This window comes from Capra hircus, chromosome 16 (assembly GCF_001704415.2).
Source record: "Capra hircus breed San Clemente chromosome 16, ASM170441v1, whole genome shotgun sequence".
In the NCBI taxonomy this organism is placed as follows: Eukaryota; Metazoa; Chordata; class Mammalia; order Artiodactyla; family Bovidae; genus Capra; species Capra hircus.
Genome location: NC_030823.1, coordinates 73,949,741 through 73,962,111, shown reverse-complemented (window position 1 = coordinate 73,962,111; position 12,371 = coordinate 73,949,741). Strand labels below are relative to the sequence as shown.

The following is a 12,371-nucleotide window of genomic DNA, read 5'->3' as shown; positions in this document are numbered from 1 at the left end:
CACTTATAATCGCAGCCTTTGATAAAGCAGGCTGTCTTCCACGATATGGGGTGGGGGGTGGGGGGGCTCGTCTAACAGTTGAAAGTCTTAAGAGCAACACTGTTTTCTCAAAGAAGAAGGAATTCTTCCTCTGCCCTTGGACCTGAGACCGTGCATCAGCTCTTGCAGAAGTTGCTAGCCTGCCAGCTTGCCCTGCAGATTTCAGGCTTGGCAGCTTCTACAACCGTGTGAGCTGATTCCTTCAAATTTCTCTCTGTCTACCTCCCTATCCACACACATACACACTCAGTTAGACACACACACTTCCTACTGGTCTAGTTCTGGTTCTCTGGAAAACCTTGAATAACACACTCACCTGAAAGCAGCTGAGGATGGAGGTGCTCAGGTATCCAGAGGGGAAACAGGAGGGACCCTCCTCCCAGGTCTGCTGAGCGCTACGTTCTCTCTCCTCCTCCGTTTCCTCTGGAATTTCGTTCCCTGGGGTAAATGCCCTCTGCTTCCAGCCTACCTGCCCTTCTCTGTTACCCCTGCCTTGGGCCTCAGAGTTGTTCCACCCCCCGGCCCTCTAGGTGGAGTGTCTTTCCTATGAGGTCCCCGGCACTTCTGGACCCTGGTCCCACTGAGGCTTTCTGGAAGCCATCTCCTGACTTTGTGGGCACGCGGCCTCCAGCTGTGGATTTAGCATGCGCAGAGTTGGTTTGATCCATTCCGCTCTTCCCCTCTGCGTTTACCTGGAGCTTGTTTGCTGGCTGGCCCCTAAGCAGTCCTGCCTCTGGGTAAAGCCTTAGTTCATCTCCTGCTTTCCTTGGTCCGCATCCATGCCTAGGTTCCTAAGGGCTTTACTCTCAGGCACCGACTGTTATCGCTGAAATCTATGAGCGTTAATTCTGCTTCTTCCCACAGCCAGAGAGAGACTCGCAGAGCCTCCTCGGTCCTGCTGGACTGCCTGTAAAAGGAGGGTGGATGGTTAAGCCTCTTTCTTTCTCTCTCATTTGCCTATTACAATATTTATGGAGTTCATTATATGTGTTATCGTATTTAACCTTTGCAAAACCCTTATTTAATAATACAGATAATCCCCATTTTATAGATTTGAAAACTGATATACAGGAAAGTTATGTGACTTGTTCCGGGCCATGCATTTTGGGAATGGAATTTAACCCAAGGCAGTCTGAATCCAAGGCCTGTGCTCTTAGCCAAGGATTCTTGAAAACTTGCTGTTAGAAAAGATGGGGAGAGTGAGGAGTAAGAGAATTCGAGGCATAAGGCAAAGCCAGGACTAGGTAAGTATTATAATGGGATGCAAAAAACCCTACCCATGTGCTGCCAGTGGATCACGGACTTAGCTCCCAGCTCCTGGCAGCCAACACTTACTGAGAAGGAGGCTTGACAACATACGGCGTTGCCCTGATCAAGCGCAGACCACCAGCAGCGCCCGCTTCCCTAAAATCGTGAAGGTTTCCCCTCAAACCGAAAGACCCAGCTCTCTGAGAATCCTGGGGCTGCAGTTGACTACACTATTTTGTGCTTGTAGTAAAAATGAGCTCCAATTCCCACTAAGAAAAAGGGTGAGTCTTTCTCTCTTAGAATAATGATGAGCGTTGATATTAGATTGTAAATCTGAGAAAGGTTGCAACTGTAAGACTTGGTTTTGTTCCCCTCTGTCTAGCAGAGCCAGGTTTAGCGTCGTTCTCAGTACAAGCGATGGATCGACAGTGATCGTATTGAGCGACTGCGGCTAGTAATGGATGCTGAAGACTGCGCTCATAGCACTTGCCTGTTACGAGGCCAAGGATCAAGGTCTGGGAAGACTTTCAAGTATTAAATGGTTCTAGAGCGAATGGAAGGCAGTGCTGTGCAGTGGAAAGAGCAGAGTAGCTGTGTGACCTTAAACAAATCCTTTAACCTCTCTGCTCCTCAGACTATAAAAATGGAATCTGCCTATCACACGAGACCCTGAAAAAGAGAATGTTTCAGTGTCTGCAATAAGGAGGTGGTTCACAGCTCCCTGTCATGTCGTTGTTCATTCATCCAGAAGCTTCTGATTGGGCACCTGCTTCAGGTCCATCCGGTGCGTCCTGTGCTCTGTCCTGGGATGACGACCGTGAGCGGGACAGACAGATGCCTGGTGGATTCCCTTCTCCACGATTTCCTCCTTCCCTGAGGGTAGTAGTTTCTGCAGCAGATATTTAATAACAGTGGTGCCTCAAGTTCAAGTTGCTGAGGGGAGACACATTGGGGGGTTGGAAAGAAGATTGGAGAAAGTTTGGGGTACAAGACTCCATGCAGAGAAATGGCCTCTTCCATCCAGCCCATATGGGCCTGCGTCCCAGCCCAGCTGACCCCAGAGTCCCCAGGCAGCAGTGGCAGAGGACAGTCTCGTCTAACTGCCTCACGCCGCCGAGCCTCCAGGAGCTGGCTGGGGCCACGCCAGTGCTTCTGCTGAGGAAGGATTATAGTTTTGTCAGTGCAGTGGAACAGAGTGCCTCCAGCGCTCAAGGTCTGCATTTAGAAGAGAAGCGGAGGATGGTTTAATGTTAGCCAAACAGCCTGGTGCACTCACAACAAAACCCTGCTTGCAATTGAAAACGATGCACTAACCCCACACACACCCGGGCGACGTGATCTCCTGTCCCTCCAGGGTGCTGTGCTTGCATTTTCTCACCCTTAGGACCAACACTGGCATCCCTCCATTCTCGCCAGAAGCGAGTGTGTGTGTGTGTGTGTGTCTGTGTGTGTGTGTACACAACACCCTAAAATCAGAGGCTGCAGAATAGGCACTGAAATCTCTTCATAGGAATTGTCTCTCGAATCTACAATAATCTCACAACTCTAGCATGTCCAGATTTATCAACATGCACTTGTTGATATGATTTTGTTTTCCAAAATCATTTTGAAATCATTTCAAAAAGTTTTTGAAATCAAAATTTCCTGGGCCCCATTCGTACATGCGTGGTCTGTCCATATAAAACTGGGCTATCCCCGAGATCAGGGTATGTGCCTCCCCTGTCTGGCTGGCGTCACCCTGAAGGCGGGGGCTGTCTCCACCATCAGATTGGAGATGCTCTGAAGGTGAGGGCTGTGTCTTATCCTTAAGGACCCTCCCCTCTTGGTGCTGGGGCCGAGGCTGTGGGCCCAGACACAGTTCTGATCTCGTGGTGGGGGAGAGCGGTGGTTTCCTGGCATGCTCAGTTTAGATGTCAAATTGGCGAGTTATCCTCATCTGCTCCTTTTAGCAGCTGAGAGTGGAAGAATCACCCCCACACTCTGGAACATGAGAAAGCAAAACGGGGAGAGAGAGGTGGATGGGACATGGCACCCTCAGGCCAAACCTCAGCTCCCTACCTGGAGGCCTCTTTGCCTCTGGACTCCACGTCAGTCTGAACTGCTTTAACCCCAGGCCTCTCCCCTGGGCTGGATCTAAAAGCACACACTGTCTCTCTCTTCTTTCCCTTGATTCACACTTAATCCTGCTACGGAGAATTAAAAAAAAAAACAGCCCGTAAAACTCCTCCATGGCCCTGTTGAGACACTTCTTTTTCAGGATCCTTATGACTCTCAGGCTGATGAGGGCAAAGGCTGTCTTTCTCATTTAGTGTTTCGTCCCCCAGCACTCACCACAATGCCGGGCTACGGTAGGTGCTTAAAGCGTTTAATAGAAAGAAATGAATGCAATTTTCAGGAAGCACTGCGGGTGGATTTCCTCCTTTGGAGACCTCTTTCACCCCCAGGAAAGTACCTCAGTCTCAGATCTGCACAGTCAGCTTCTTGTTGGAGAAAAGCAATGTTCTGGGTTTTGGGGCTAGAGGGCAGTGTTCACCTATGGGTGCAACCCAGAGTGTGAGTGTGTATGTGTGTTGACACTGATAACTGGACATTCATAAGCTCCAGCTCCAGAGTGTGTGTGTATGTGTGTGTGTGTGTGAGTGTGTGTGTGTGTTGACACTGTTAACTGGATATTCATAAGCTTCAGCTCCAGAGTGTGTGTGTGTGTGTGTGTGTGTGTGTGTGTGTGTGTTGACACTGTTAACTGGATATTCATAAGCTTCAGGTCCAGAGTGTGTGTGTGTGTGTGTGTGTGTGTGTGTTGACACTGATAACTGGACATTCATAAGCTCCAGCTCCAGAGTGTGTGTGTATGTGTGTGTGTGTGTGTTGACACTGTTAACTGGATATTCATAAGCTTCAGCTCCAGAGTGTGTGTGTGTGTGTGTGTGTGTGTGTGTGTTGACACTGATAACTGGACATTCATAAGCTCCAGCTCCAGAGTGTGTGTGTGTGTGTGTTGACACTGTTAACTGGATATTCATAAGCTTCAGCTCCAGAGTGTGTGTGTGTGTGTGTGTGTGTGTGTGTGTGTGTTGACACTGATAACTGGACATTCATAAGCTCCAGCTCCAGAGTGTGTGTGTGTGTGTGTTGACACTGTTAACTGGATATTCATAAGCTTCAGCTCCAGAGTGTGTGTGTGTGTGTGTGTGTGTGTGTGTGTTGACACTGATAACTGGACATTCATAAGCTCCAGCTCCAGAGTGTGTGTGTGTGTGTGTTGACACTGTTAACTGGATATTCATAAGCTTCAGCTCCAGAGTGTGTGTGTGTGTGTGTGTGTGTGTGTGTGTGTTGACACTGATAACTGGACATTCATAAGCTCCAGCTCCAGAGTGTGTGTGTGTGTGTGTTGACACTGTTAACTGGATATTCATAAGCTTCAGGTCCAGAGTGTGTGTGTGTGTGTGTGTGTGTGTGTGTGTTGACACTGATAACTGGACATTCATAAGCTCCAGCTCCAGAGTGTGTGTGTGTGTGTGTTGACACTGTTAACTGGATATTCATAAGCTTCAGCTCCAGAGTGTGTGTGTGTGTGTGTGTGTGTGTGTGTGTGTGTTGACACTGATAACTGGACATTCATAAGCTCCAGCTCCAGAGTGTGTGTGTGTGTGTGTTGACACTGTTAACTGGATATTCATAAGCTTCAGCTCCAGAGTGTGTGTGTGTGTGTGTGTGTGTGTGTGTGTGTGTGTTGACACTGATAACTGGACATTCATAAGCTCCAGCTCCAGAGTGTGTGTGTGTGTGTGTTGACACTGTTAACTGGACATTCATAAGCTCCAGCTCCAGAGTGTGTGTGTATGTGTGTGTGTGTGTGTTGACACTGTTAACTGGATATTCATAAGCTTCAGCTCCAGAGTGTGTGTGTGTGTGTGTGTGTTGACACTGATAACTGGACATTCATAAGCTCCAGCTCCAGAGTGTGTGTGTGTGTGTGTGTGTGTGTTGACACTGTTAACTGGATATTCATAAGCTTCAGCTCCAGAATGTGTGTGTGTGTGTGTGTGTGTGTGTGTGTGTTGACACTGTTAACTGGATATTCATAAGCTTCAGCTCCAGAATGTGTGTGTGTGTGTGTGTGTGTGTGTGTTGACATTGATAACTGGACATTCATAAGCTCCAGCTCCAGAGAGAATTCTAGGAGTCCCTCAAAACAACCTAGCTCACCTTCCCATGAGTACCCTCTTCTTAAATATATCCATGAAACGTTATTCTGCGTATATGCTACTGAACAACCACGTTTCTTTGACAATATAAGGATTTTTATCCAGTAAACTTTATTTATATATAACAACAGTACAAATTGTGTCCTTGGCTTGCAAAATAGGAGTGTTTCATATTTACAATAGGTACACAATAATATATTAGAGTAACAAAAAAACTCATTTTATTGGAACATTTTAAATACGTAATTTTCTTACAGCTTTAATTCCACAACACCTGTAAAAACAACAAAACCAGACAGCTATTATTCTATTTTCTTAAAAATATATATATATAATACAGATTCCAGTGTGTCAAGAAGAGTGGGTTTGGGAAGGAGCAGTTGAGGGGAGAGGCAGGCGGGCTCAGGTCCCTAGTCTCGTGGTCTAAAGAGCTTGTCCCCCCTCCCTGATACACCTGGCAATATCTGCTTTGCAGGGGGAGCCACGTTCCAGCACATTCTCCTGCCGTGGTGCCGACACGGACAGCACAGGAAGACAGAGTCAGGGCTGTGACCGAAACCCGGGCGGGCCTCCCCTCTACCCTGAGGCCGCAGCTCAAAGGACAGAAGGGAACGTAGTCAGCATGTCCACAAGCCTTCCCAGTTTGCTGACGGGGCTGAGGCCCTGTCTCCCAGGACCTCCCTAATACCAGGGGTGAAACTTCATCTCTCATCCATGACGTCGTGAGCCCCAGAGCCCCACCTTCACTCTTGGGGAAACTGGCAGAAAGGGAAGAGGTAGGGTAGAGAGGCGGGGTGACGAAGAGGATGCTGCCACCTTCTCAAAGCTTCTTCCTGAGACGAGGCACCAGAAGGCCCTGAACCCCCGGGGTCCGCTTCCACCGCCCTGGGTCTGTCAAACTCCCCTGCGTCCTCTCACCCACAGAGCTCCCACCCCTGAGCCTCAGTTCTTTCCTGTCCATGGCCAGGCCCCAGGAGCCTGAGTCAGGACACAGCGTGGCAAGGAGCAGCGGGCCCCACTCTGGGGCAGCTGCCGGCTCAGTATTTGCCGCGGGTTAATAGATGAAGGCGGGAGGAGAAGGGGATGGCAGAAGATGAGATGGCTGGATGGCATCACCGACTCGATGGACATGCGTTTGAGCAAACTCCGGGAATTGGTGATGGACAGGGAGGCCTGGCGTGCTGCGGTCCATGGGGTTGCGAGAGTCGGACATGACTGAGCGACTGAACTGAACTGAATGGTGGCAGGTGTGGCAACTGGGATGCACCTGGAGGCTGATCAGCCAGAGGCTTATAGAAACATTCCTTATTTGTGCTGCCCAGACCATCGCAGTCCAGCCCACCCCATCCATCGCTTCTGCTTCGTGCTCACCAGGGCCAGGGGCCTTGACTATTATTTCTTGTCCTCATCTGGTGGAAATGGAGGAAGGTCAGGAGCTCAAGAGGCAGGTGGAGGGCCACCAGAAGAGACGACAGCGGTGGGGACAAGAAAGGCCCTTGCGGCTGGAGGACTGTCCCCGGAAGCAGGTAAGGCAGCTGGGTCAGTCGGCTTTCTTCCGCCTTTCCGCTCCCCTTTCCTCCAAAACGCGTGCCCTCTGCAGGTCTGGGAGGAGGGCTAAGGTGGTGATAGGAACCAGCAAGTGGAAGAATGTCTGTGCGCTAGAAGGAGGTCCTTCTCAGTCTCGTTCATTCCTCAGCACCTGGAGCAGGGCCTGGGGAACAGTGTTAGCTCGGGAACGCTCCCTGAATGAGTGAATGCAGGAAACAGCTCCATCCCACGAGTGAGGCTCCCAGGGCCTCCTCGCTTTCAATGACTGGACTTTCCAAGGATGGGGAGCGCTCCGCCAGAAGTGGATCAGAGACAGTTCTGAGCTGGGCTGGAGCGGGGTGACGGGAGTTGGGGGCAGGCCCAGAAGCCCCGGAGCCCCTGCGGAGGTTGGGAGGTGGCAGCAGGCCAGCTAGAGGGGCTCAGGCCAGCTCGCCCACCTCGGGCATGGACACCCTCTGTCTTGCCAAAGGCATTTTCTAGGGTGCTTGCCCTTTTCTGGTGAACTGTCTCTTGCACACTTCGGTGAAACAAGATGGAGCTGGATCAAACTTTCAGAGACAGCAGTCTCTCTTGGCTTCCCTCCGAGATGGATGGCATTGTGTGGGGGCAGAGGCTGTGAAATGAGCACGCATTCCTTACATGAGGTTGGGGCATCTCCACGTTGGATGGCGGTGAGGAGGGAGGCCCTCTCCTCCCATCCTGCAGGCCACGGACTCTTGGTTACCCAAAGCCAAGCAAGGCTCTCCAACCTTTACCCTCATGGCCTGATGAGTCCCGTGTAGTTTTCCTTGATCTTCCTTCCTTCTTTAGGGATGCCCCCTGCCACTTTGCCAGCCCCCCTTGCCCAGTCATCCCAAGAAATCCTGAGAAAGGTGGTGGAGCCTCTCGTGTCCGCTCTCTGAGCGACCATCCCCTACCATTCTCCCACTCCCCCTACCAGACCATCAGGGACTCAGCCCCAGGGGTGGTGAGTGGTCACCAAAAGTAGCCTCTGGGAAACAGCGGGTAGACGCATGGAGGTCAGGGTTGGTCATGACGCAGCTGAGATGTCTAGCTTTTACATCTTGGTGGAGCAAAGCCCGAGGTGCCGATCTAAGCAGCGGTGTGACCAGACCACCTTCATTTGGAGCTCAGAAGCAAGCTGAGGGGAGGAGCCATGCGCATCTGTGGGCAGCACAGAGTCCCCCGCTCACACTCCCCTTGCCGGTATCTCCTCGCCTTTCATCCCCATATAGCGTGGGCTCTGAGCTGATAAGCTTTGGGTGCTACGAAGGGCAAACACTTTGGCTTAGTGCAGAAGGCCAGTCATTAGGATTTCTTTCAGGCTATTCGCAGGGCCCAGAGAAACTTTTAGCAGAAGTGGATTATCAGAAGGAAGTGGTCTTGGCATGGCTGGTTGTGAATTAAAATGAAAACAGCGCGTTTCCTGAGTATTTTGCTGAATGCTTTTCTTGTCCCATTTGTCAGCCGCATTCAGGCAAGAAACCGGACCTGAGGTGACCCGGTGATGTCTGCCGTGCGGGGAGCACAGCGATCCAAAGCCACATGCCAGCCATCGAAGCCAGCCCTCTGAGCTCCCCCTCCCCCGGCTGCTTCCTGGCAATGCAGTGTGGTCAGCAGAGTCTCTGGAAACTGGAAGGGTTTGAAGGTAAATCCTGGCCCAGAGGAGCCGGGGCCGAGTTAATTGCAGAGGAAGTGACCCTGGTCTGGTCTCTCCCCGGTCCCACTTCCCAGCACTGCGGCCCCTTGCAGAGCAAGGCAGATGGGACCTCTCCAGCGGCCTCTCTTCCCATCCCTCGCCTTTCTCTCATCCTTTCCACCCTCTCTGTGGCTGCCTGCAGAGAACTTGGAGCTGGCTGCTTGGATCCTCACCAGGGTAGGAGGCCTGGAAGCTGGTGGCTGTCCAATCACCAGGGCTCTGCACCAGTGTTGTGGGGGTCCTTCCCCGAGATGCCCCCACTGCCTTCCACAGGGCCTCCGGATCAGGGCGTGGAGCTTTGGTCTCTTTATCTGGAAACTACACTCAGGACGGCTGGGCATCCATGGATTTAGGTGTCAGCAGGAAAGACAGAAGCCCAGTGAGAAGCCACCCATTAGTCCTTTGAACTCAGGAGGACGCGAGAGGCAGAGAGAGAGAGAGAGAGAGGCAGAAGACGCAGCCTGGGGATGCTACAGTCCTCTCTACTGCGGCCTCTCTAGTGCTCAGACCATCAGGAGCGTCCGCGTACGAGCGAAGGGTTGTCTCCCCTCTCTAGGCACGAGAGAATAAAACAAAGAAAGCACAACAATAAATACTGCAGCTTCTTGAACCTATGCTCTTCAAGTATTGCTTGCTGTAAACAGTGTTTGATTTTTGTTTTCTTTTTAATTGTAAGAAACCACGGGCGGACTGGAGCAGAGTCTGAACACCCATGTGCCCCTGTCGGCTCCCGAACGGAACTTCCCAGAGGCCTGGCCCGCGCTCCTCCAGGGCCCTGCTCCCGGGGAGCCTGGTTTACAACGGGGATGGATATAAGGCAGAGCTGCCCAGCGTCCTTCGGGAGACCGGGCGTCCCCTCTGAGACAGGCCCAGCTCTCATGTCTGGTAGTCACTGTAGGGAAACCCGAAGGAAAAGTAGCAAAATCAGCTCCTCACTTGCTGAGGTTTGGGTTTAAAGAAAACAATCAAACAGCAGCAAAAAGCATCGGTGCTCTTGAGACACACATGTCCGCTGGAGAAGAGGACGCACGGACGTGCGGACATAAAGCTCAGCTTGCTGTCAGCAGGTGGAGCCTGGGGGCTCGGCTGTTGGTGCAAAGTTCCACCTTCCCCACCTCTTCTGGTTTCATCGGCCACTCTTCCTTCGGAGCGTTTGGTGCCAACTTGTGCTCATTCTTCTCCTCCTCACTTCTTAGACAAAGAAGGTTTCAAAGGCAAGGAAACAATCAATTTCTCTCAGCATCTCTTTGTAGGCTTTTTTTCCAGTTGTTGGGAACCAGGAGTTGTGCGAGGAAGGAGGGACAGGGGCAAAAGAAGGAAGGGGGACAGAAAGCAGAATTAAACGAAAGTTGGACGGGATGAACAGGGAGGCTTTTTGTTTTATTTCTGGTTTTCCTTTTTCTTAAAAAAAAATTAAATAAAGTTCTCATTATTTCCCCAATATACATCAAATGAGTTTTCATGCAAAGCAGCAGTCACAGAGGCAGAACCGTGCCCAGCTGCGCCTCTCAGCTTGAAGAACCACCTTCTCCGGGCCCCTGCGTCCCTCTCGTTGTGGGTGGCTGTGACGCCGCTGGTCTCTCCCTGCAGGGACCAGCTGGGACGAAACTTGGCTGGCGTGGGGAGAGAGGCCCTCCCCTCTCCCCAGGATTAGGGTCTCAGGAGACAGCAAGCTCTGGGGCCTGACCCCCTTCACTTGTCCTTCCTTCTGAGACGCCCAGTGTGACAGCTTTCGTGGGTCCCTCTTCCCAGGAATGGGAGGCTCCATCTCTCAGCTCTCAATGGACATGGCGTTGATGAGCTGTTCCACCTTGTACGCCAGCCGCTGGCGCCGCGCCTGCTCGTCCTGCTCCAGCGCGCCGATGAGCTGAGGGATGAAAACAAAGGTGGGCAGGCTCAGCACTCAGCATGCGAGATGGCTTTCCCCACATCCTTCATCCTTCCGTCTGCCTTTCCATCCTGCCCAACGAGCACAACTCTAAATAACGCGGATGATCACCTGAACAGGGGTATGATATACGTATGTGTGTGCATGCATGTATTTATCGAAAGCTTTTAAAACATTAGGCATACAGGAAGTGCTGTGTAAGCCTTAGCTATGACCATGACGACCACTGCTATTACTGCGTTCAGGTATGATGCTGATATAAGACTTGCTGTCCTGAAGTTGTCCTCTTCAGGGTCTAGCCATGTCCACCTGTCTGTCTGAAATATTTCAGCTGACAGCTTCTGCCCAACTGCAAAGAATAGTCTGATTCGCTGTTTCAGAAGGGATGAAAATCATCATCTACTTTGAACTGGGCAACAATGACAATATTCAGTAAAAGTGTTACGTATTGCATTAGCAATGAAGACAAGACAAAATAAGGCGTAAGAAAGCACAGGATGAATCAGGAAAGGACAGGTTGCCTTCCAAAGGAAGAGCGGCTGACTTTTTGACTCCGTGAATGTTTTCGGAATTACCACCCATTGCTGTTGTTTAAGGATGGAGCCTGGCTTTCTGGTTAACCTGCCTAGCCCTCTCAGGGCGGGTTTCTGCCTCACCTCTTCGCTGTACTTGCTGACATATGAGTAGATCTCGTTGAGGGCACTCAGCATGTTGAACTCCACGGCATGCAGGCGGGACTGCTCGGCGAGGTAGGCGTTCATGTCCTGGTCACTGATGGCGGGGAGTTTGGCAATGTCTGCATAGTATCTGCCATAGAGAGGACAGGCTCCTTGGTGAGGGGCTCAGCAAAGACTCGCCTGTCCGTCCCCTGACCCCAGGACCCCAGAGAGGATGGGTGTCCCCTCCTGCTTCCCTATTCCTCTTCTCGTGAAGCTTGCTCTGGCCTCTGCTCTCAAGCTGAGTTTGGGGCCTGGACACTTGCTCTCCCTCAGGCCAGAGTCTGCAGTGCTGTGACCAGACTCTCAGTATTCACATTCCAGGTCAGCGCCCTGCTAGCTGTGTGTCCTTGGTAAGTCACTTGGCATCAGTGGCCTCCTCAGTAAAAAGGGGATGATAATAGGACCTACTTCACTGCTCTGTTGGTATTTTAGTGAGATGATACACACAACATCTTCATCAAAGTGCTGGGTGCTTAGCATATGCTCAGTAAAGGGTGATCAGAATGCTAAATCTGACTCAGGGGGTGCAAAGCTCCCTTTCCCTCCCCCAGCAGGAACTCTGGGCAAAGGAGAAAAAGGTGAGCACGAGGTCTGGAAGGGACCACAAGCAGGGCTTTGAGTCCTTGGTCAGTGAAGCCCAGAGGAGGGAATGGAGCAGGCACTGGGGGCTGGACCGGTCCTCAGGATACTACTGACCTCTCCACCCAGCTCTTGTAGCTGGGGATGTCCTTGGCATAGAGCAGCTTGTTGGAAGGGGAGTCCTTGCCCAGCCGGTGCTCTGAAGTTGAGCAAGAGTCCATGAAGGTCTGGGCCACCACGGAGAGGCAGGCGTCCGTGATGCTGCCCTTGTGGATGTCAAATACAAACTGGGGGTTCTTGATCACGTTCACCCAGAAGCGCAGAGGGAGGCTGGAGGAGAGGGCAGAGGGGTCTCTGAGGGCTGCATCCGGGCCCGGCCCCGTGCCATCCACTAATATTCCTTCCAACCCCACAAATGCAAAATTCTCTCCGAAGGGCAA

At 51.6% G+C, this 12,371-nt stretch overlaps 1 protein-coding gene across 1 annotated transcript in view; it reads right to left on the bottom strand.

The window, feature by feature from the left end:
* The window catches only part of PLXNA2 (plexin A2), a 232,328-nt gene continuing 225,543 nt past the window's right edge, over positions 5,587–12,371 (bottom strand). Inside the window, exons 30-32 of the mRNA XM_018060786.1 lie at positions 12,049–12,261; positions 11,290–11,440; positions 5,587–10,612 (exon numbers count right to left, since the gene is read on the bottom strand). Of these exons, the coding sequence (XP_017916275.1) occupies positions 10,517–10,612; positions 11,290–11,440; positions 12,049–12,261 (460 nt within the window). The 3' untranslated portion in view covers positions 5,587–10,516. The remainder of the gene's footprint in view (positions 10,613–11,289; positions 11,441–12,048; positions 12,262–12,371) is intronic.